The 22476-nt window shown below is 36.7% G+C and overlaps 1 protein-coding gene across 1 annotated transcript in view; it reads right to left on the minus strand.

Moving 5' to 3' along the window:
• Positions 1–263: 263 nt before the first annotated feature.
• UGCG (UDP-glucose ceramide glucosyltransferase) overlaps positions 264–22476 on the minus strand; it is a 35568-nt gene continuing 13355 nt past the window's right edge. Inside the window, exons 2-9 of the mRNA XM_082842254.1 lie at positions 17159–17300; positions 10335–10437; positions 9282–9383; positions 7308–7420; positions 5612–5790; positions 3372–3458; positions 2681–2870; positions 264–2206 (exon numbers count right to left, since the gene is read on the minus strand). Coding sequence (XP_082698380.1) covers positions 2036–2206; positions 2681–2870; positions 3372–3458; positions 5612–5790; positions 7308–7420; positions 9282–9383; positions 10335–10437; positions 17159–17300 — 1087 coding nt within the window. The 3' untranslated portion in view covers positions 264–2035. The remainder of the gene's footprint in view (positions 2207–2680; positions 2871–3371; positions 3459–5611; positions 5791–7307; positions 7421–9281; positions 9384–10334; positions 10438–17158; positions 17301–22476) is intronic.

Consider the following 22476-nt stretch of genomic DNA (forward strand, 5'->3'; position numbering starts at 1 on the left):
ATCAACCAAACTTCGTTAAACAAACCAACAAATTACAAACACGGTCAGCAAAATTCAGCTTGCATGATACTGACTTAAAAAAATAAACAGAGTGGGTCACAACTAGACTGGTTTTCGCTATGTAACTTTCCTCAGGGAACAATACTACCCCCGTTTCACGTAGAAAGGAGTATGCATCAAAGCCTTTGTTCATGAAGAAAATGCCCTTCAAACAAATTCATCATAAGGCAAAAAAAAAAAAAAAACCAAAACGGAAAAACTGAATGAAACAGTTTGGCCCAGAGAAAGCTTGTATATACTGTGTACACTCAGTATACACACATTTACAGATGTACTGCAATTTAAACCATGTATATACTCATTAGACAATTAAATGAAATTGGCTCAGTGAAAAAGTGTCCATTTTTTATAAATATGTAGTTATTGCTAATATGTGACACATTATGCTTTGACATGGAAATTGCAGTAACTTAAGAGTTTGAAGCTGCCATATTGCCAGTGTCAGCCCTGCAGCAGGCATTCATATGGACAACATGCCATCCAATCCTGAAGAAAGAGCAAAACGTCCACTACAAAAAAAAAAAAAAGAAAAAAAAGAAAAATGAAAGGCTTATGCACTGTCCCTTACATTTCTGCCTATTCCTTTTTTTTCTTTTAAACAAAAACAAGTCCAGCTCACCACAAGTTAAGCACAACCTGACAAGCGAGTTCAGCGGCATCATGGGGAGAGAAGAGTGAAATACAGCATGCATTTACAACCAGAACTGCTCTAGTCTATTTTGTCATACAAACTGGAATACAAAAATCCAATTTAAATAAGACTAGACTAACAGTAATAGTAAATTAAAAAACAAAACAAAACAAAACACACACACACACACACACACACACAGACCTAGTTGGATACTGATTAATTTTAAGAGTAAAACTCATCCTGTCCCCTCTTAATACTCTACTGCAATTTATTTATTGATGGCTAGAATATTTATTTACTTAAAAAAGATATTAAATACCTGTATCATGAAATTACATTCTTTTTTAACAATAAGACAGACCGTGTAAGAAAATAGCTCATGTGTGAAATGTGTCTGAAATGCATTTTTCCTCACAACTATCAAAACATCCATTCACACTAAAACAAACCCCCCACCCCACCCCCTGCAAAAAGTTAAGGAAAGATGGGATGGGTCAGGTGAGGAGCAGGGAAGGAAAGACTTACCAGCACAGTGATTAACAATGGTTCAAGACAGAACCAACAAGAGTTGGTCAAAAAGATGCCTTCAAGACATGGCTACAATTAAAAACCAAACTCAACCACTTTTGGTTCGTTGCGGTGAGACCGAAAAAATATTTCTCACAGATTCATATAAATACTAGACTCCAGCTCTTTTGTTATTATTATTTTTAAAGTTTTTCCATTTGTTTTTGCAAGGCCTAGCTACCATATTACAGTTTATATTTCCTCTGCAACGACTACAAGAGGTAGGCATAAAGCATGAAAAAGTTTCTCAGTTAGTACCTCACTGCAGGCAGTTCACTGCATTAAACCTTTCACTTTAGACATGAAAAGGGATTGCACCTTCTGGTCTTTTCGAGCCCCCCAAACAAAGCTGTTGCCACCCCATACATATCCTAAATGAGTGTACTCACCAATAAGAAACTTTCTCTACTGAAGGATACTGTCATAGTGTTTGTTGCAGAACATTCATATATATAGAGATAGATTTATTTATTTATGTAGTTTTAAAAAGTAAACAAACAACCAACAACAAAAACCGAACCCAGGTTCCTAGAACCAATTCTCTTGATTCTCTACTTCCACAAAATAAAGTATAACCATTTGGCCAAGACTACAGATGTGTTTTTTTTCTTTTCGTTCCTTTTCACAGATACAAGTGCCATGCAAAATAAATTAGAGAACAGATACCAAAACATACATGTGATAAAACTACTGAAGGTAGATTTTTTAAAAGCGTTTATATAAACATAATTTATAATCCTCTTTTTTTCCTTATGTACAGTCACAAAGCTGTAGTTAGACATCTAGGATTTCCTCGGCTGTGCCTCCACAGCGTAGTCTGTAGCGACCAGTTCTCCAGCTTATCGTTGGGTCCCATAATGCCGACAAAAAAATGTATATTGTCATGGATTCACGGATGAACCAAGCTACAGCATAATCAAGTTTTGAAAAACACAGTGTGCCACCCTAGGAATTAAAAAAATAAATTATGGACTGTCAGACTGCAGACACAGTTTAAAAAATGAAATTCTTCAATTGCACTCTTTTAAATACACTATATAAAGTCAAGTCTGCTTCTTAAGATAATTCAACTGTCATGCTATATTGGTTAAGGAAATGTTAATTAGGAAGAAAAGCAGCATTAAAATAACTGCTATCCTAACATATTCTTAGTTTGAAGACTTGTTGATTTGTTTAACATCATTCTTTTTTTTTTTTTTTTGAGCCTTAATAAAAGTGATTGTATAACCAGCTGAAAGTTGAAAATCAAGTTCCGTTTTGTGTCCACGTTCCACTAAGGAAAGTAATGCTTAAACCTGATTTTAACCTTCACTGGGAGGCTGAAGAATGGCTCAGATAGATTTTCTTCAACTTCTTCTAAATCAAAAGTGTTTTAGTTCCACCAAATGATTGCCAACTTTCCCAAGCCTATCCACATACCTGGACACCCCTGAGTTGAATGTAGTCAAATATAAACCATGCCAGGCAATGACACATGAAAAATACCATAATATCCCATCTGAATACATGGTGGGCTGCCCATCCAATAATTAAACTGGCAACAAAGCATTCTGAAATTGGCTCACAAATTATTGTTGCAGGAAGCATGTTAATTCGCAATTTGGTCCACCTTAAACGAACAAACAAAAAGGGATTTTCTTTAAACAACAGCCTGGTTACAAGACTGATCAATTTTTCTCAAAATGATCAGCATTTTATCCTGTTATATAAAAGCCTTTTATATAAACTTTAAAGAGTATTTAATGAATCTCTTTTCTATTTTTATTTAGTATCTCAAAGAAAAAAGTCTATCAATTCATTTGTATGGCCTATACTCTGATGAATAAAGATCATAAAATTCAACGGGTAGAAAGTTAGAAAATAGAGATTGGCATAAAAAATTCAAAGTCTCAACATCTCTTTTCTGAAAGCTTTCAGTGTCACAAAGGAAAGAAAATATATTTAGACGTTAAATTTATTTTAATAAGGAAGTTAACCTCTCTTTTCTGGAAATAAACAAAATCTGACTTTTAGTTTTTTTGTTAAAACCAAGTTAAAACCATGTAAAAATTACTCTCCCTTCCCCTTTTCTTTTAATAAAGTATAAAAAGAAGAAATCCAGCTGATTTACCTGATCATTCTGGATTGAAACTGAGAAATTGAATACGAGCCAGAGTTTTGCATTGCAACTTGAGTGGACATGGCAAACCTCCAACCTCTGAAAATTAAGACAATTATAAAATGAGCCATGATGATGAACACATGCAAGCATGACTGATTATGCATTTATTCATCCCTATAAAGAGTAAGAAGCGTTATTTCAGTAGCCAAGATATGGAAGTACACACACACACACACACACACACACACACACACACACACACACACACTAGAATATTACTCAGTCATAAAAAAAGAATGAAATCCTGTTATTTGCAACAATGTGCACGGACCTAGAGGGTATTATGCTTAGTGAAATAAGTGAGACAGAGAAAGACAAACAGTCTGTTATCACTTATATGTGGAATCTAAAAACTAAAACAAATGAATGACTAAACAAAAAAGAAAAGACTCACAGACTTAGAGAACTAGTGGTTACCAGTGGGGAGATGGAAGGAACAAGGGGTAAGATAGGGGAAGAGGATGAAGAGATAGAAACTACCTTGTATAAAATAGGCAACAAGGATATATTGCACAGCACAGGGAAATACAGTCATTATTTTGCTATAACTTTAAATGGAGTATAATTTATAAAAATACTGAATCACTATGTTGTATATCTAAAACTATATAATACTGTAAATCAACTATATTTTAATTAAAAAAAAAAAGTGAGCAACTGTCAGTGTTCAGGGTGAGCCTCGTCCCAGGATAGCACCCTACGTAGGGTATATCATACTTGTACACATTTTAGTCATTACAGAGGCCCATGATAGGACCACTTAAGAAATGGAAGGAACAACCCCTCAGTTCACAGTTTAATAAACTTAAAATACAGACATTCTGAAAGTACTAAATAGAGTGGGTCCTGTATTTAATAGTTTAGTCTCTGAACACTATTAATCAAAAAAAAAGGGGGGGGCAGGGTGTGAAACCAAAAGTGGTATTCTGTATCTCATGAGAAACGCTATGAAACCATGGACCACATTAACACCATCAGGAGAGAAGTTTAAAAACATACTTCACATCTTTAGTAAATTATCAGACAAGGAAATGACCCCCTTTAAAAAAGCAAATGAGTGTCACTGTGTGATAGAGAAATGTTATTAAGCCAATCATGTGAATCATTAGGTGGCTTCTTAGCAAGGTATGAAATAATCTACTGAGAAATTTCAAAATCTGAAATCATATTCTTTAAATTTTCACCTACTGGCTTATGACTGCACTAACAATTTTAATTCTTCTAAAACACATAAAAATTTACATCCATAATAATGAAAATTTATAATCACAGAGAAGCTTCAATTTAATAACTTCAAACCATGCAGGTTTTTTTTTTTTAGGGTTTAAATGTATTTATTTTATTTTTAAATTGAAGTATAGTATAACATTAATTTACTATGTTGTGTTACTTTCAAGTGTACAGCAAAGTGATTCAGTGTGTATGTATCTGTATGCTATACAGTAGGTCCTTGTTGTTTACCTGTTTTATATAGTGCATATATGTTAACCCCAAACTCCTGAGTTATCTCCTCCACCCCTCCTATCCTCGTTGGTAAACATAAGTTTGGTTTCTATGTCTGTGAATTTATTTCTGTTTTGTAAATAAGTTCATTTGTATTGTTTTTTTAGATTCCATCTATAAGTGATATTATATGATATTTGTCTTTCTCTGTCTGACTTCACTTAATATAATCTCTAGGTCCATCCATGTTGCTGCAAATGACATTATTTCATTGTTTTTTATGACTGAGTAATATTCCATTGTATATTCAGACCACATCTTCTTTATCTACTCATCTGTTGATGTGCATTTATGTTGCTTCCATGTCTTGGCTATTGCAAATAGTGCTGCTATGAACATTGGGGTGCATGTATCTTCAAATTAGTGTTTTCTCCAGATATATACCCAGGAGTGGGATTACAGGATCATATGGTAACTCTATTTTTAGTTTTTTTAAGGAAACTCCATACTGCTCTAGAAACCACATTAATTTGAAGAATGTAGAGAAATTAGAACATTTACTTGCTTCATTAGTACATAACTGAATAATTAATAGGAATTACATTCTAAAAGTATTAAACTATTCTGTACTCACTAGCAAAAAATAAAATAAAATAGCTCTTAATCCATGGGTTTAACAAACAGAGTAAACCAACAGAAGTTAGGAACCAAAAATGTAACAGCCTAATTTAATTTAGTTTTCTTACCGGTCAGCTATTGCTTTGGCCATAAAGTAATCTTCAGCAATGTACTGAGCAAAAGCTATAAGCCCTCCTGCTTGATCTAACACATCCTTTCTCATTAAACAAGACATTCCCGTCACACATTTGAAACCAGTGACATTGGCAGAGATATAGGACCTTGGATGAGAGGTTCCAAAATACACCTGGCAAAACAAAGCCAAAAACGTATGTATACAATTAGAATTTTATGTTAAAAGTATGATGTTTATAAATTCTTTTTCCTAATGAATTTCAGTATGATTGGGTGAATATTCTATTATTCTTACATAAATTACCTGAATAAAAAGTGGTACAAAGTAATATTTACATATAGCAAGCAGTCAATAATTTCTTATTTGATTGACTACACTTGTTATTATCACCATTACAAAGAATTTACTTCTAGGAGGGTAAAGTATATTTTATTCTCAAATAAATACTGTCTTCTCTAAAACTCCAAGATTTAAAGATTTACTGAAGTAAAATGTAATTTGGATTTGAATCCGACAGGTAAAAAATATCACTCACTTCATATAAAATATTAATATTTAATGTGTTGTTTTCAGAATGTTCATGTAGATATACACACATCTACATATATAGGTATACGTACGTACATGTATATGTGTATATGTATGCATGTGACTACACACATGCGCACATTCATACACACAATATTTATAGGTACATCAACCAATAGAACAATCCTATTTCTTAATTCCTTTTCTTGTGTCCTTTTATATAGCTAGCTATTTCCTGCCGGTGTCACTGAGCTTCCCAACTTCCCCATTTTTCAATGTATTTTTCATAAATAGGGTGGATACTAATATTCTGTCTTCCATTTTACTGCCCTTTTCCTAGATGTGCTTTGAAGTAATGAGAAATGCAAACTACTAAATTAATGGTAGAATTAAATGGTCATCACCCAACTTATCAGATATAAAACCTATTTATTATTTACATCTTAGATATGCTGCCTTTTGTAATTAGTCATCTCTCTGTATCCTAGGGGAATTGGTTCCAGGAGCCCTGTATCAAAATCCACAGATGCTATGTGCGTACTATCTACACCTGTCAGATTACTTATAATACCTAATACAATGTAAATGCTATGTAAAGAGTTGTAAATACAATGTAAATGCAAAGTAAAGAGTTGTAAATACAATGTAAATACTATGTAAAGAGTTGTAAATACAATGTAAATGCAAAGTAAAGAGATGTAAATACTATGTAAAGAGTTGTAAATACAATGTAAATGCTATGTAAACAGTTGCTGGTGCAAGGCAAATTTACACTTTGCTTTTTGTAACTTTCTGGAATTTTTTTTTCCGAATATTTTCGACCTATGGTTGGTTGAAGCCAAAGATGTAGAACCCATAGACTTAATACAGTTAACTTCAGGTAGCTCATCCCAACTCTCAGCATAGTCTCAAGCTTCTGGGAGATTAGGGATCTGATAACAAGAATATTATTTAATACATTTTTATGCGGGCCTCTCACTGCTGTGGCATCTCCCACCGCGGAGCACAGGCCCAATGGCCCACAGGCCAAGCCACTCCGCAGCATGTGGGATCCTCCCGGACCGGGGCACGAACCCGTGTCCCCTGCCTTGGCAGGCGGACTCCCAAACACTGCGCCACCAGGGAAGCCCAAGAATATTATTTATAACCATTGCACTTACCTGTTCTAGTGTGGCGGCAAAGCCCTGTCTGTCTGCTACATAGGGCAGCCCGTGAACCAGGCCTACTTTCTCTGTCATTTGGTTAACCATGTCCGTGAGTGTGTCTGGAATCACTAGGATGCAAAAGAAAAAAAGGTGCAGAGGGAGAGAGGAAAAAATTTCCTTTTAGTAAAATGCCCACTAATGTAAAATATAATTTATGAGTTATTAAATTCTTAAATGTTTTTCTTTGTATGTGGGTCTAATAAAATGAATCTCAATCACTTTTCTGAGTAGAATACAAAATTTCAAAGAGGTTAACTTATGGTAGTGAATTTATTCTGAACACTTGCAGGTTGGTACATACCTAATATGTAGCAGGGGCAGGATGTACCTTGAAAACTTTAACAGTCCGTTTCTGAACCTCCCAACTGGAATAATGGACAATATGTCCTAGTACAAAAGGTACAGGAGCAGAGGTCAAAGGGGCTCAGTGTTCACTATGACTCCTCCATTCCAACCATAGGGAATGAGCCTCCTCTTTCTGGGGGTATGAGATATTCTCTCTCAAAACTGCTAATTGGAACTGAATGAGAATATACTTGACAGAGATTGATACACTGAAAACATAGCAAATATATGATAGTAAATAATTTAAGATAGCAAATGTGAAAAATGAATGTAATCTCTGACCATGAATTGATAGATTTGTAATCTAATTAAGCAGGAGTGCCACACTATTAATTTTCAAATTTGCACATTTCAAGCTGATAAAATTTAAATCATTTCCCCATTTTTAAATAGCAAAAATATCATATCATTTTATACGACTTCATTTTTATTTCCTTCAAGTATTTAAGAACTAAATCTACTGTATAAAAGTGTATTTGGACCTTAAATACAGGTAGTCTGGGTAGTGGTTCTCAACTGCTGCTCTGTAGGGGACATTTGGCAATGTCCAGAGACAGTTCTGGCTGTCACAACCAACAGCGGCTACTACTGCATCTAGTGGGTAGGGGCCAGGGATGCTGCTAACCACCCTGCAGGACAGCCCTGACAACAAAGAATTACCCAGCCCAAAAGCGTTGAGGTTGAAAAACTTGAGGTAATTAGAATATAATAGAAAATTATAGAATACCAAAATTATTATAAGTATAAATGTTTAAAAATGCAAAAATACAAATTATAATGTCAATATATTGATATTGACATTATAATTTCAATATAATTGAAAACATTATTATTGAAATAATTACTGATAAAATCAGCTAGGTAAAAAGCCATGAATGTATTCTAATAAATGTATGTAATTCTAGTAAAATATGCACCTATTAATTTCTGTCCCTTTGCATGAGACAGTACATTGCACATGCCACAAACAGATTAAAGTAAAAGACGTCACATGAATAAGGGAAAACTTACACCTAGAAAAAGCTCATAGACTATATAACGGACCATGACTATTTTTTTTTTTTTTTGGCTGCATTGGGTCTTTGTTGCGGCACGCGGGCTTTTCTCTAGTTGCAGCGAGCGGGGGCTACTCCTTGTTGAGGTGTGCAGGCCTCTTACTGTGGTGGCTTCTCCTGTTGCAGAGCACGGGCTCTAGGCGCGCGGGCTTCAGTAGTTGTGGCGCACGGGCTTCGTTGCTCCGCGGCATGTGGGATCTTCCCGGACCAGGGCTTGAACCCGTGTCCCCTGCATTGGCAGGCGGATTCTTAACCACTGCGCCATCAGGGAAGTCCCGACTATTTTTTTTTTTTAATAGTTGGAATTTTCTTTTCAAAATGAAAACATTTTCATACACGTAACATTCTAGGTTAGTATAAAAAACATCAAAATCTTAGTAAGTATAACTTGACATATTACCATGAAATAATGATAAAATGAATTACTTTATTAGGCAAACAAATAGGATTGATAAATGTATTCTCAGACTGCTCTTGGCATTTTATCATTGAATGAATAGTTCTGCAAAATAAATAAGAAAAACCTCACCTCTTATTCCACTATCACAAATCCATATAAGATCATACTTTGCAACTTCATATCCTGGCATTAAATTGTTAATTTTAGGATTAATGCCAACCTTTTTGCCACCTAAAAATTTTAAAGTACAGCAGTGAACAATTCATGCAATATTGGAAATATTTTCTATTATACATATACATAGTAGAGAGTAGTAAAAAGTACTTGCAGATTTAATAATTTAAACAAACATACTTTAACACTATGTTTCTCTTGAGACACAGATGTAGAGAACAAATGCATGGACACCAAGGGGGAAAGTGGCATGGGGTGGTGGTGGACACTGGTGGTGGGATGAATTGGGAGATTGGGATTGACATGTATACACTAATATGGATAACTAATTAAAAACATGCTGTATAAAAAAATAAATAAAATAAAATTCAAAAAAAAAAGAAAATAGTAGGTGAAACCATCATACTTAAAAAAAAGCCAAAAAACCCATTATGTTTCTTATTATTCATAATAATATATTTAGAAAAAAATTGTTCATTCTCAAAAAGAAAAGTACATCATTAATCTTTGAAAATTCATTAGTTTCAGTTTTCTAATTCTTAAGTGCTTGCATTAATAGTAAACATTAATCAATATTTAATAGCAAATATACCTCTAATTAGTCTTTAGAATAAGCCTGTAGGCTTTTGGAAAAATATTCTTTTTGCAATATTACAAAAATGAATTCTATCCCTCATTCCCAATTATAATCAATGAGATACAGAAAAGGCCATAGATTGAAAATATTAAAGAAACAAAAATAACAGGCTCATGTCTGACTGACGAGTAAAACATAATTTGGGGTAATTCTGTTAATCCCAGATATGAAAAAAAAAAACTTTGTCTTTATAACTTAAGTCTTCTCAAAAGGACAGAAACACCTTTCACTGTATCTAACAAACATGCATAAAGCAAACATGCTAATAACTTAATGGGTGTCTAGCACCCTAATCTATAGTTTAATGCAAAGAAGATTACTGATATTTAATATATTAAAGCAAAAAGGTTATTGTAGAATTTGTTACTTACCTATAAACAATCTAGCATCAACATTTGGATATTTTCCAAGAAGCTTCTTACACACATCAATGGCTGGATCATCATGATCTTGGACACAGAGGAGTACTTCATACTAGTCAAAGAACACATTTTATGTAAATTAACCTCTTTTCCAAAGATAATCACTTATTATTAGTATTTACTGATGGATCAAAAAGCATTAAGAAAAACAAGCAATTGTACCCACAAAGTTTAAAAGTAAGAGAGTATTCATAATGGATGCAGACACTTAAAGGATTATCAAGTGTTGCTTTAACCGAGAGCAGCTTCTCCAGAAGGGGCTGTTTGCAAGCCAAAGAGAGAATGAAGAGATTGGCAGGGCCCACAGCTGAAGTCTTGCCACTGCCAGATAGGCATGGCCTAATAATTCAACTGGATTCCAAGCTTCTCCATGGGCTTCATCACTGAAGATTTATTAGATGCTCACAGGGTGCCTAGCAGTGTGAAAACAACACAGAAAGCAACCAAAATGAACACACCCTTCGTTCTCTAGAAGCTTTGTCTCTGAACTTAATATCATTTCATCAGGGTGCTAAAAATTACATACTGAATACCACTATGATAAATTTAAAGAGGTTTCCCAAACTCTTCACAAGGACAAAGTGAGATTAGATTTTTTGTTGTATAATGATTTTCTGAAGTAGAATAGAATCTGATTTGATTAAAAATGTATCCTGAAAAGCACACTTAGCCTTTTAACTATGAAAACACCCAGGATTTTATTTTGCCCAGACCCATGTTTACTCTTTTTTTTTTTTTTTGGCTGCATTGGGTCTTCGTTGCTGTGTGCGGGCTTTCTCCAGTTGCGGCAGGCTGGGGCTACTCTTTGTTGCGGTGCGCGGGCTTCTCATTGCGGTGGCTTCTCTTGTTGTGGAGCACAGGCTCTAGGCCTGCGGGCTTCAGTAATTGTGGCGCTCGGGCTTAGTTGCTCTGCGGCATGTGGGATCTTCCCGGACCAGGGCTCGAACCTGAGTCCCCTGCATTGTCAGGCAGATTCTTAACCACTGTGCCACTGGGGAAGCCCTATGTTTACTCTCTGATAGTACACTAAGGAAGACATTTCTTAGCACTTGGCTGGCTATGTCAAAATTACCCTCGGACAGTTTTTTTCAAAAGAGGATACTGGGCCCCACTCTTAAACTTCTGAATCAGAGCATCCGAGGGGATTCAGACATGTAACCAAGTTTATAAAATCTTGAGCTCTAAGATACCATTTAGTAAACTACTAAATTTTTTAAAAGTGTTTGCTTTCACACATAAAGACGCTGCTCTATTATTCTGTGGGCTATGTATTCTAAGCAGTAATTTTTTTCAATAGTGGTGATAAATTCATGCTGACTCAATAGCAGATTTCCTACCAAACCTTCTTTCTAAGACAGATTGAACATTTTTAAGCAAAGGAGGAAGGTTAATCATGTCCATGAGAAAATAACAAAGCTATGTGTTCTGAAAAATACAAAAAGTTGAGGACACAATTTTTTAGGTGTCTAACATACAGGGACTAAAGCTAAGGTAATGGGAAAGCCTGTTTGTTTACTTCCATTGATAAGCATACACAAGTAAAAAGTGGAAATAAAATGTGTACAGTGCCTTGAGCACAATAATTACTGTTCACCTAATATATTGATATATTATGTCAGCAAAAAGTGGCAGCATAGAATTTAGTGGTCAAGCACATAAGGACCAGGACTAAGGTAGATAAAGAAAGTTTAGCTAACAAGGTAAGATTTTTTTTTTCAAGTGAAAAAAAAGTTTTCTCAATAATTAAGTAGAGACCTGGATGGACCTGAGAGTCGGTCATACAGAATGAAGTAAGTCAGAAAGAGAAAAACAAATATCGTTTATTAACGCATATATGTGGACTCTGGAAAAATGGTACAGATGAATCTATTTGCAGGGCAGGAACAGAGATGCAGACGTAGAGAAGGGACGTGTGGACACAAGGTTAGGGGAGGATGAATTGGGAGATTGGGATTGATATATATACACCACCATGTGTAAAACAGATAGCTTGTGGGAAGCTGCTGTATAGCGCAGGGAGCTCAGCTTGGTGCTCTGTGAGTGGGATGGGTGGGATTGCGGTGGGTATGGTGGTGGTGGTGGTGGTGGTGGTAGGAGGGAGGTCCAAGAGAGAGGGGGGGATATATGTATACATATAGCTGATTCACTTTGTTGTAAAGCAACTATACCCCAATTAAAAAAAAAAAGTAAAGGGGAAAAGCAATGTATACTTTCCTCATACTTTCTACCTATAGTTATTACATATTCTATCCAATATCTACCTCTCATGATGACTGACCAAAATTGCCACCTTAGAGGTACTGAAATGATTAAGCAACTTTACAGCCAGTGGTCTCCAGAGATCAGATAAAAATCTGAGAATGGGATGGGCACCATTCCTGCCACACCCTGAAACTTCTTCAAGGGTTGACTCTTAAGTCCCATAAAAAGTCAGCCATCCTCCCTACCAAAATGTTTGCTTGAGCCAACAAGAGGCTTAACCATGAAGATTAGAAAGGTTAAGTGACTTTCCAAAGGGTGTAAGTAACAATGAGCTTTCCTACTATAGTGAGTTGCTCAGTCAGGCTTGCTCTAAAGAGTTCATTGTTTTTCCAAACATAGCATAGTTTTATGCTTTTATGATTTATACTGTTTTACAGGTATAAGTAAATATAGTGAAAGAATATGTTTATAAGTAATACAATTCCATAAAATATTATTAAAAATCTACTCTTGGCTTTTTCCTCAGCAAGAGAAAACTCTGTAATATATAGTACTAGACATCTACTCAATGGGAAGAAAAAAGGCTATACTAGGTTATAGCAAAAACTTTTTCAGAAGTATATGGTGTTAGTATAAGTAAGGGAGGCATAGTTTACCTTTATCCAAATGCAAGATTTAAAGTTTTTGTTTTTATTGATTACACCTCTTAAACTTAATTTCAAATAAAAAACAAATACCTCCTGATAAGCCAGAGTGCAGATGAAATTCAATTCACTTTATCTAAAAAATGTTCAGACTCTTATTAAAGATATAACTTTCCCTTAGATGTGCCTGATATTAAAAATTATACCAAATTGGAGGTAGTATTCCAAGTGTTTTCTAAAGTATTAGATTTTAACCAAGAATCTTCATTTTTCAGCTAGAATCTCTATGTTTGATCAACATTTAATTTGCTAGGAATTTCTGTACTTAAATAGTTAAATCACTCCGACTACACTGCAATTGGTAAAACATAAGATATTAAGTTGATTAAAAGGTTTTTTTTTTTTTTTTTTTGCGGTACGTGGGCCTCTCACTGTTGTGGCCTCTCCCGTTGCGGAACACAGGCTCCGGACGCGCAGGCTCAGCAGCCATGGCTCACGGGCCCGGCCGCTCCGCGGCGTGTGGGATCTTCCCGGACCGGGTCACGAACCCGCGTCCCCTGCATCCGCAGGTGGATCTCAACCACTGTGCCACCAGGGAAGCCCTAGGGTAAATTTTGAGTGAAAGATGCTTCCTTTGAGTGAAAGGAAGATGTTTTGTAAGAAAACTGCTCTGAATTCAAAGTTTTGATAAGTTATATCAAAAACTTACTTTCAAGAACTAGGTAGTTTACATGATTTTTCAAATTTATTTGGTAAAACACTAATCTTTCAGACGTAGTAGTTTTATTACATGTATTGTGCCGATCTTTCAATAATTGAACCTATTTTCAATCTTTTTAAATTCTTTATTGTCATCAGTGACAATAAAGAATCCAAGTATGGCACTGCACTTCAAACATTTTAAACCCATTCTATATTTGCAAAAAAGAAAAGAAAATCACAATTACCAAACCTCACTCTGCTAATAACTCTGATCATTCATTTAAAAATTCTTCATATGCCCAGAATTTACTAAAGTAAAGATATCAAGACACTTTAGATGCAGATTACTGAATCCTCCTACTATGGCTGAATTTCTGCCTAAATGCCTTCTTCTATGCTGATGCCAAATGAGTACTCGATTTTGTGAAAAATGAATTGTATTCATTTTATTTATTCTTATATTTTTTCCAAGAATTTTTTTTCCCCAAGGAATAAATATCAATATAAGGTGGATTTACAAGATATTTAAAGCATAGATGTCTTTCAGGGCACTTAGTATAATAACAGTCTCACTAAAATTTACACCTAGAAATTCAGACCAAGTGTCCGTAATAAATCTTCTTGCACATGTCTAAAATTAAATGAAATTTTAGTATTTCAGTATGTTATATACATATTTCCAAATGGCCTATAAGGTTCCAAATCAAATAACAGAGGAAGGAGTTACATCCAGAACAAAAACGTTTCCATACTTTTATAGAACAATGTTCACATTTGACAAATGGAGAATATTAAAATGTGCTGGGCCTGGCAGTTACACAAATGTTCATTTCATGACTATATGCCTCCTTGAGGACACAAACAACTCGTGTTCACACTCAGATTTGTGCGATTTCAGTGGTTTAACTTCAGTCTCCTGTAGAATTGCCATTGCTTTTGGTCTTTTAAAAAGCAAATATAGTGCAGTGAGATCAACATTTCCTTTTAGATTGCAGGTACTCTGCACTTTTGCTCTGCTTTCTAAATGTTCTTTTTACACAGCTAACAATTCTTTTGTAATTAGAAAATAAAATTATGAACTAAAAAAGAATGAAAACAATCCCTTGCATATAATGTTATTCGTTTTTGTAATGTGTCAAAACAGCTTCCTCCTCAACCAAATAAATGTCTTAATGACATAACTTAAGCGGAAAAAAAACTTAAGTGGAAAGAGAACTAAGTGAAAAACTAGAGCTCTGGAGATAATTCCAAACTGTATAAAAAAAAACTTCATTCAGAAGAAGAAATCAATTATTGATTCATCCCAAATGTTCATAGTTAATGGATACATATGTTCCTGGGGTTATTTTAAGAAACTCTTTAAACCCACACTAACTTCCAAAACCATTTTAAATTCCATGACTATTATCTCACAAGAGCAGCAACATAAAAATTCCATAACTAAGTTTTAAGAGTGGTTGAATAGGGAAAGGGGAAAGGGTTGGATGATGGTTAAAAAACTGAAATTTGTGAGATTAAGTTTCACAAGGATAAATGCATATGGTTCCACACTATGCTCTGAAATTTATTCATAATCAATGAAAATATTCTTTCATTCACAAAAATAAATTCTCCTTTACATTCACTTATATAAGGTGAGGCTTGAAAAACTTCCATTTTTCTTATTGCAAAGCTTATTTTACAATTAATTTTGTTTCTCATCCTTCCTGAATGATCAAAGGCCACTTTTTTGCATTTTTAGTTTGAAAAAAAAATCAAGTACCAATCTTCTTATTTTTTCTAATTATATATTTAATTTACTGAAGATAATGCATGCATATGATTCAGATCTCTAAAATTATTAAATATATATACACACACAAAGTAGGAGAAATACATAATTTTCTGCTACAAATTAGCTTCAAATGCCTAGACTTCCAAAACTCCAAAAGCAATAATATAGCAACACTAAAAAATAACTGAATGATACTCATGTCTACACACTGAATAAGAGCTGAATTAAGGCTACCATGTCTGTGTCTTCTTCTTAAAAGAAATGAAATAACAGCGTGAAAATCAGTCACCATGAGAGTGTGGTGTGTAGATGTCATCTTCTTTCTCACTACTTGGGTGACATTGTTCTAAAGAAATAGGAAGGAAAGAGTCTCCGACTGGCAAAAACTATGGAAAAACCGAGGCAATGATGGTAAAAACTGAGGAAAGTGAGTAGAGACCACAGAGGGAAAATTAAACTGGACTGAAAATCAAGCAGGTAGAAATTTAGACATATTTTCACAAGTAATCTACCACTGCTAGAACATGCTTTCAAAAGCAGCGTCTCAAATAGGCAATTGAAAAAGTTGCCATAAAACTAAATTAAAAAATTAAGGAATATTAAGTTTTCCTAAGAAACTAAAGGGAAGAAATAAAAAGAATACTCCCATCTCAAGAAAACTGAAGTCTCCAAGGAAGGAAGTACATTGAGTTTATAGATAAATAGATTATAGAGATAAAAGATATAAGCAATACAATTAGGTATTAAACCCCAGAAAAATCAAGAAATCAAAAATTAGGTGTTTTTTTTAAACATCTTTATTGGAGTTTAATTGCTTTACCATGGTGTGTTAGTTTCTGCTGTATAACAAAGTGAATCAGTTATACGTCTACATATGTCCCCATATCTCTTCCCTCTTGCATCTCCCTCCCTCCCACCCTCCCTATCCCCCCCCTCTAGGTGGTCACAAAGCACCAAGCTGATCTCCCTGTGAAAAATCCGGTATTGATGAAGCTCTACCTTACCACTAATTCTAACCCCAAAAGTCAGATTCTCAAGGGGATTTATCATTAGTTCTAGCTGTCCTGCATCCCATTTCTGAACACTGAATATTGCTTTCTCACTTTCACTGTGACTCTCATGGAACAAGATCTTCATACTCAAACTACTGGGCACTTAACACTGTCTGCATTCCAGGAGCTTTATTCAGGGATTTCTAATTCAGGTTGACATACAGGTAGTTAGAAAAGGAATTTATACCCCTTCCTCAACCCCCCATTTCTGTCCTGTGATGACAACCACAACTACTACTACGACTACTACTACTAGAGCATAAATATGATGAAGCCAACACCATCATGCATTTTTAATACCTTCACCTGATACAGTGTCAAAATTTCTCTCTAAGTGTTTATTATAAGAAAAAAAAAGTATGGTCTAGCCCATTCCTATGAGTACAACACTGTACTCACCTTGGGATAATCCAATTCAAAGAATGTTTCCAAGTTGTTGATTAGGTTAGGATCTATTCCTTTCAGTGGTTTCAGAAGAGACACCCCTGGGAGCTTGCTATATGGTTGTTTGTCTGTTGCCTTCTTGTTTAGGTGTAATCGGCTAAAAAGCAAATGATACATATATTAACGGACATTTCTGGAGACTATATTAGGGCCAAGTCTATATAAAGTATGTATCAAGCTACCAATAAATTACTGAATTTCTTTTTAATTGGCATCTTTCGAAAGGGATATCTGAAAATGAAAGACAGTAGAACCAGGTAAGCTTCCAGTTGAGGAAAACCAGAACTAAACAGAGTGAATGAATGTTCCAGCGAAGGCTGAAGCTTAAGACTGCTGTTTACTGCCGTACTCTCAGAGCCCAGAACAGTGCTAGGCCTGGAGCAAGCATTCAATAAATACCGGCTGAAGAAACAAATGACCATGTTAGCCCACACATTAACTGCCCTTCCTCCCAAATCGTCATCAAGGTGGCCAAAGAACTATAAACATAGCAGGGAAAAAAACAACAACCCTATTTGCACCAGAAAAATATGGAAGAGGAACCAGAAAAATTTGAGAAATTTCTGTAACAAACAGTCCACACAACCACTGATTGAAAGAACTACCAAGCCAGCCTGCCTGGCAAGCAAGAAAATGGGATATCTATCAGGACTCCCAATGCTCACCATCTCTGAATGGCAGGGATGGAATAGAGGGAAATTGAAGGTAAGAAAAAAAATCTCAGTGATGACAGAAATGCCTATTACGGACACTAGAAGATATACCAGTGCCACCAAATCACAGAGAAATTGGCCAAGGTTCTCAGCGCTGCTCCATCCCATGGGGAATGAGCTCCTAATGGGGGAAGCCATGCCAATTTAGAGAAGAGAGAACGTGCTCCAGTTCACGTCAGGTTGTCATGATAAAGAGAGGAGATGCCCTTCAGCAGAGTGCTGAAGTTTCTAAAGCAAGTCTCCAGAGGCGTCTTCCCTCCTTCTCATTAGCAAGTCTCCAAGCACTCAACAGTAATTAGAGGCTGGGACAATCCCGGGGCCAACTGCAAGATATTTTAAGACACAATTCTTCCACATTTTAACATCTCTGAAATCAATGGCATCTTATAGTTGCTGGCAGCCAGATGGCGGCCCGGACTTAATAGCATGAAAACCAACCCTTCTAGAAGATCAAGAAAACGCCAGTATCAATGCATAGTGAAATATACTATTCATCTATGAATGATTTCTGGAAGTACACCAGTACCATCATCCACAGAAGTTAGCCACGGGCTCACTCCCCTAATTAAGGCAGGGGTGTGCCGCAGCAAACATCTCATGTTTCAGATAAGGCCATAAGCAGGGGTCGCCAACCCCCACCACCACCCCCCACCACCCCCGTCCGAGGCCCTTCAGGAACCAGGCGGCACAGCAGGAGGTGAGCAATGGGCAAGTAAAGCTTCATCTGCGGCTTCCCAGGCTTCGCATCGCTCGCATTACCGCCTGAACCATCCCCTCCCCCACCCACGATCCGGGGAATAACTGTCTTCCACCCGTCCCTGATGCCAAAAAGGCTGGGGACAGCTGCCAGAATGCATCTTTACGGAAAGAAAAGCAGGCTGCTACCTACAATGGAAAAAAATTTAAACCAACAAAAAATTTAAAGAACAGTGTGGTCTCAATTTTTCATCCGTAACATCAAACGCCAGAAAATAATGAGTACCATCTACAGCAGTGCTGTTCAGTGTGGCAGTGGTCCCCAAGTTGCTTTTTACTGGCCAATGATGAAAGAAATGGAGAGCAAGCACTTAGAAACTTTTACAGCAGTTTGACATTGCCATGCCATCCAAGCATATGGTCAGTCATTTGTTTTCACTGTAGTTTACTGAAGTATCAATCCATGACAGATTGGAAAACTTTTAAAGAACTGATCCTTTGCCACAGATAGTTTGGAAAATATTGATCTACAGAGTTCATCTAGAGGGCTGGAAAGAGGTAAAACCATGATCTAAAATTTATAGAACCGCAAATATGACAACTATTCCATTTCTAACAAAATAGTAGACTAGATGTCTGGAGAAATCCACCCAGTACAGAACATCTAGATTGCCAGAAGGAAAAGTTTATGTTATATATTTAATTGGTTGAAACAGTTATGTATCCACATGGTTCAAATCACTAAAAATATTAAGAGGTTCATATAAAAAAGTCCCCCTGTCACTCCTGTCCCACATCTGTCTTGTTGCCATCACCACCTCCCCAGCATTATTAGTTTCTTACTTATCTCTCCAGAGATGAAAAAAAATGCATATTCAAGCCAAAACATACACACACGAAATTCTTACATAATATTCATAATTTTCTCTCCTCCTTCTTAATACAAGCACACTAAAAGCATGTTTTTAAATATATGACTAAACTGTTAGAAATAAAAGGAAAGCGTCCCAAGTCAGAAATGAGGAGAAACCCCTGAGTGAGTAGTGCTGGAGACAATACTTGCACTGGGACCATCTGTTGGTCCCTAGTGACCTAGAAATGGTGACAAGCCTGAGACAGGAATGATAGTATATCTGTCTGAAGAACCTTGAATAAATATGGAATCTCTTACAGGCAAAGTAGAAAACTTCTGGACCACACAGGGAAGATGGGGATGCTGCCTATCTTGGATTCAGTCCGAAGCAAAATGGAACAAAAGCAAAAAGGCTCCCTGGAGAACACCTAACCACGCGGGTTTGGAACCCAGAACGCAAACTATAGGTGTTGCTTGAAAAAAACCTAAGAGATGGAACAAGAGAGACCATCATATGTGACCACGAATATATGAAAAGAACTACACAACGTCTAGAAATGAAAATGGCGATCACTGACATCAGAAACTCAATAGACAGGTCATAGTGAAGTTGCATACACACAGTTCAAAAGACAACTGGAGAACTGGAATCTAGATCTGAAGAAATTATCCAGAATGCAGCACAGAGAGAATGAGAGGCAATGACACTGAAATCATGAAAGGGTTTGAGACATGGAAGCTAGAATAAGAAGTCAAAATCACAGTAATTTTTATCTACTGGTCCCATTGTATGCTCATTAAGTGCTATTAAACTGTAACAAAACATGCATGTGAGGTGATGACCAATTATGGAAAAACCTAGCCCACTAACACACTGCATTTGGCGAGGCTTTAGATGAAAAACAATGTTAATTTAAACTGTGCTAAACAGTGTAGCGTTGATCCCGTTTTTCCCTTCTTCCCTTTGTCTTCATTAAGACATTTTACTTTAAATGCTAATATAGATATACCTCCTATCCTTTCATATCAAGAATGCAGTATTTTATCAAAGATAGGCTGACCTGCCAAACAACAATGAAGCCCTCTCCAGGTTTACAGTGAAGCGAATTGATGATAAGTACTGTATCTAAAATTTCTACTCAAAATCATTATAAGCGCAACTGTATCACAGGACCTTTAAAAAAATTCTCATTTGTGCCTCCTCCCAGTATCTGTCTATCTATGTATCTAGTCCTCTCCCTCCCTTCCCCCCACCACCTCTCTAACATACAAACACACACACAATTTTCCCTCCACACCCTAAGGGGTCATCTTGTAGTTTGCCCCCTAGCATACAAGTATCCTACTTTGGAGAGTATTGTTTTGACTTATGTAATACGACTGACATAGCCCCTTGCTACAAATTACTTGAAATGCTTATCAGAAAAAAAAAGAATATCCGGGGCTTCCCTGGTGGCGCAGTGGTTGAGAGTCCGTCTGCCGATGCAGGGGACACGGGTTCGTGCCCCAGTCCGGGAAGATCCCACATGCCGCGGAGCGGCTGGGCTGGTGAGCCATGGCCGCTGAGCCTGTGCTCCGGAACGGGAGAGGCCACAGCAGTGAGAGGCCCGCGTACCGCAAAAAAAAAAAAAAGAATATCCATTAAGTCAACACGCGCACGCACACACACACAATCACATAGCACTCTGCTGTGCACACAGTGGTGCTCCGTAACTACTCACCGTTCCCTTACTGAACAAATCTATTCTGAGCCCAAATGTACACTAGGCATTATCCTATGCACTGGTGATACCATGATAAACAGACGGACTCCATACTGTCAAGGAGCTGTGGTTTAAAGGGGGAGGCGCCCACATACAGAAGCTCTTCTCCTTTTAAAACTCCTAGAGAGGCCAACAGAGCCATGCTCTAGAGCAAGAATACCTACCTGAACTCTGCCTGCCACACAGACATGATGCCGATGGGTACCTTGGCCATGGCCAGTGTGTTGTAAACTAATTTGTAGTTTCCAAATTATGAACAACAGCCCATTTGCCTGGAGTCTCAAAAGTGGCTTGAATGGTGAAGTCCCCCAGTGGGCCTGTTTCATGAGTGTCTCTGACAGGGTCTTGCAAGGTTTCCTGGTTTCAAAGCAGCTTTTATTTAAGTATCTCAGGTCAGGGTTTCTGCATTACCTAGGTGGCATGAACATGAGTTTACTGCCCTGACACCTTGCACAGGATTTCCCGTGGGTGCCCGTTTCCAACCCTACCTTGATCAGGTAACTTGCTTTCTTGCAGGATCCTGGGTACAGCACTTTCTCCGTTTCAGCTGCTACACTGGGAATCCACTTCTACTTTCCCATCGTGCATTTGGCTTGAAGCCTTGACCTTTTTGTAGGGGAGCCAGGGAGTACTTTTTCTTGATACGTAACCCATATAGTAAAGTCACATGTAAGTACACAGCTCAGTGAATTTTCTCAAAGTGAAATACTCATGGAACCAGTACCCAGCTCAAGAAACAGAGTCTTACCAGAACCCCAGAAGCTCATGAATGTGCCTTTCTACTAACTACCCTCTCCTCAAGGTAACCACATCCTGACTTCAAACACCACAGACTAATTCTGCTGGTTTTAAAATGTATCTAAATGGGACCCCGTAGGACATACTCTTTTGTGTCTGGCTTCTTTTACTTTACACCATGTTTGTGACCGTCATCCTTGTTGGTACCGTTAGTTATAGTTCATTCAGTCTCACAACTGCATAGTATTCCTTGTATTAATATACCACACTTTATCTACTTCCTGTTGATGGACTTCTGGGTTGTTTCCAGCTTCGGGTTATCACAAATAGTCTGCGACTTTGTCTCTGACTTTACAGAAGTATAAAAACCCCTGACTTCCCCTCTCTCACACCTCAGGACTTCAACTTTTGGACAATATGAAGAAGCAGGAACTGGATATACTCTCCCACCTGAAACAAACTAACAAAAAAAGCAGACAAAAAATAGGAAATGTTTTTTTAAGATACTGA

This window comes from Leucopleurus acutus (assembly GCF_964270905.1).
Source record: "Leucopleurus acutus genome assembly, chromosome: 7".
Classification (NCBI taxonomy): domain Eukaryota; kingdom Metazoa; phylum Chordata; class Mammalia; order Artiodactyla; family Delphinidae; genus Leucopleurus; species Leucopleurus acutus.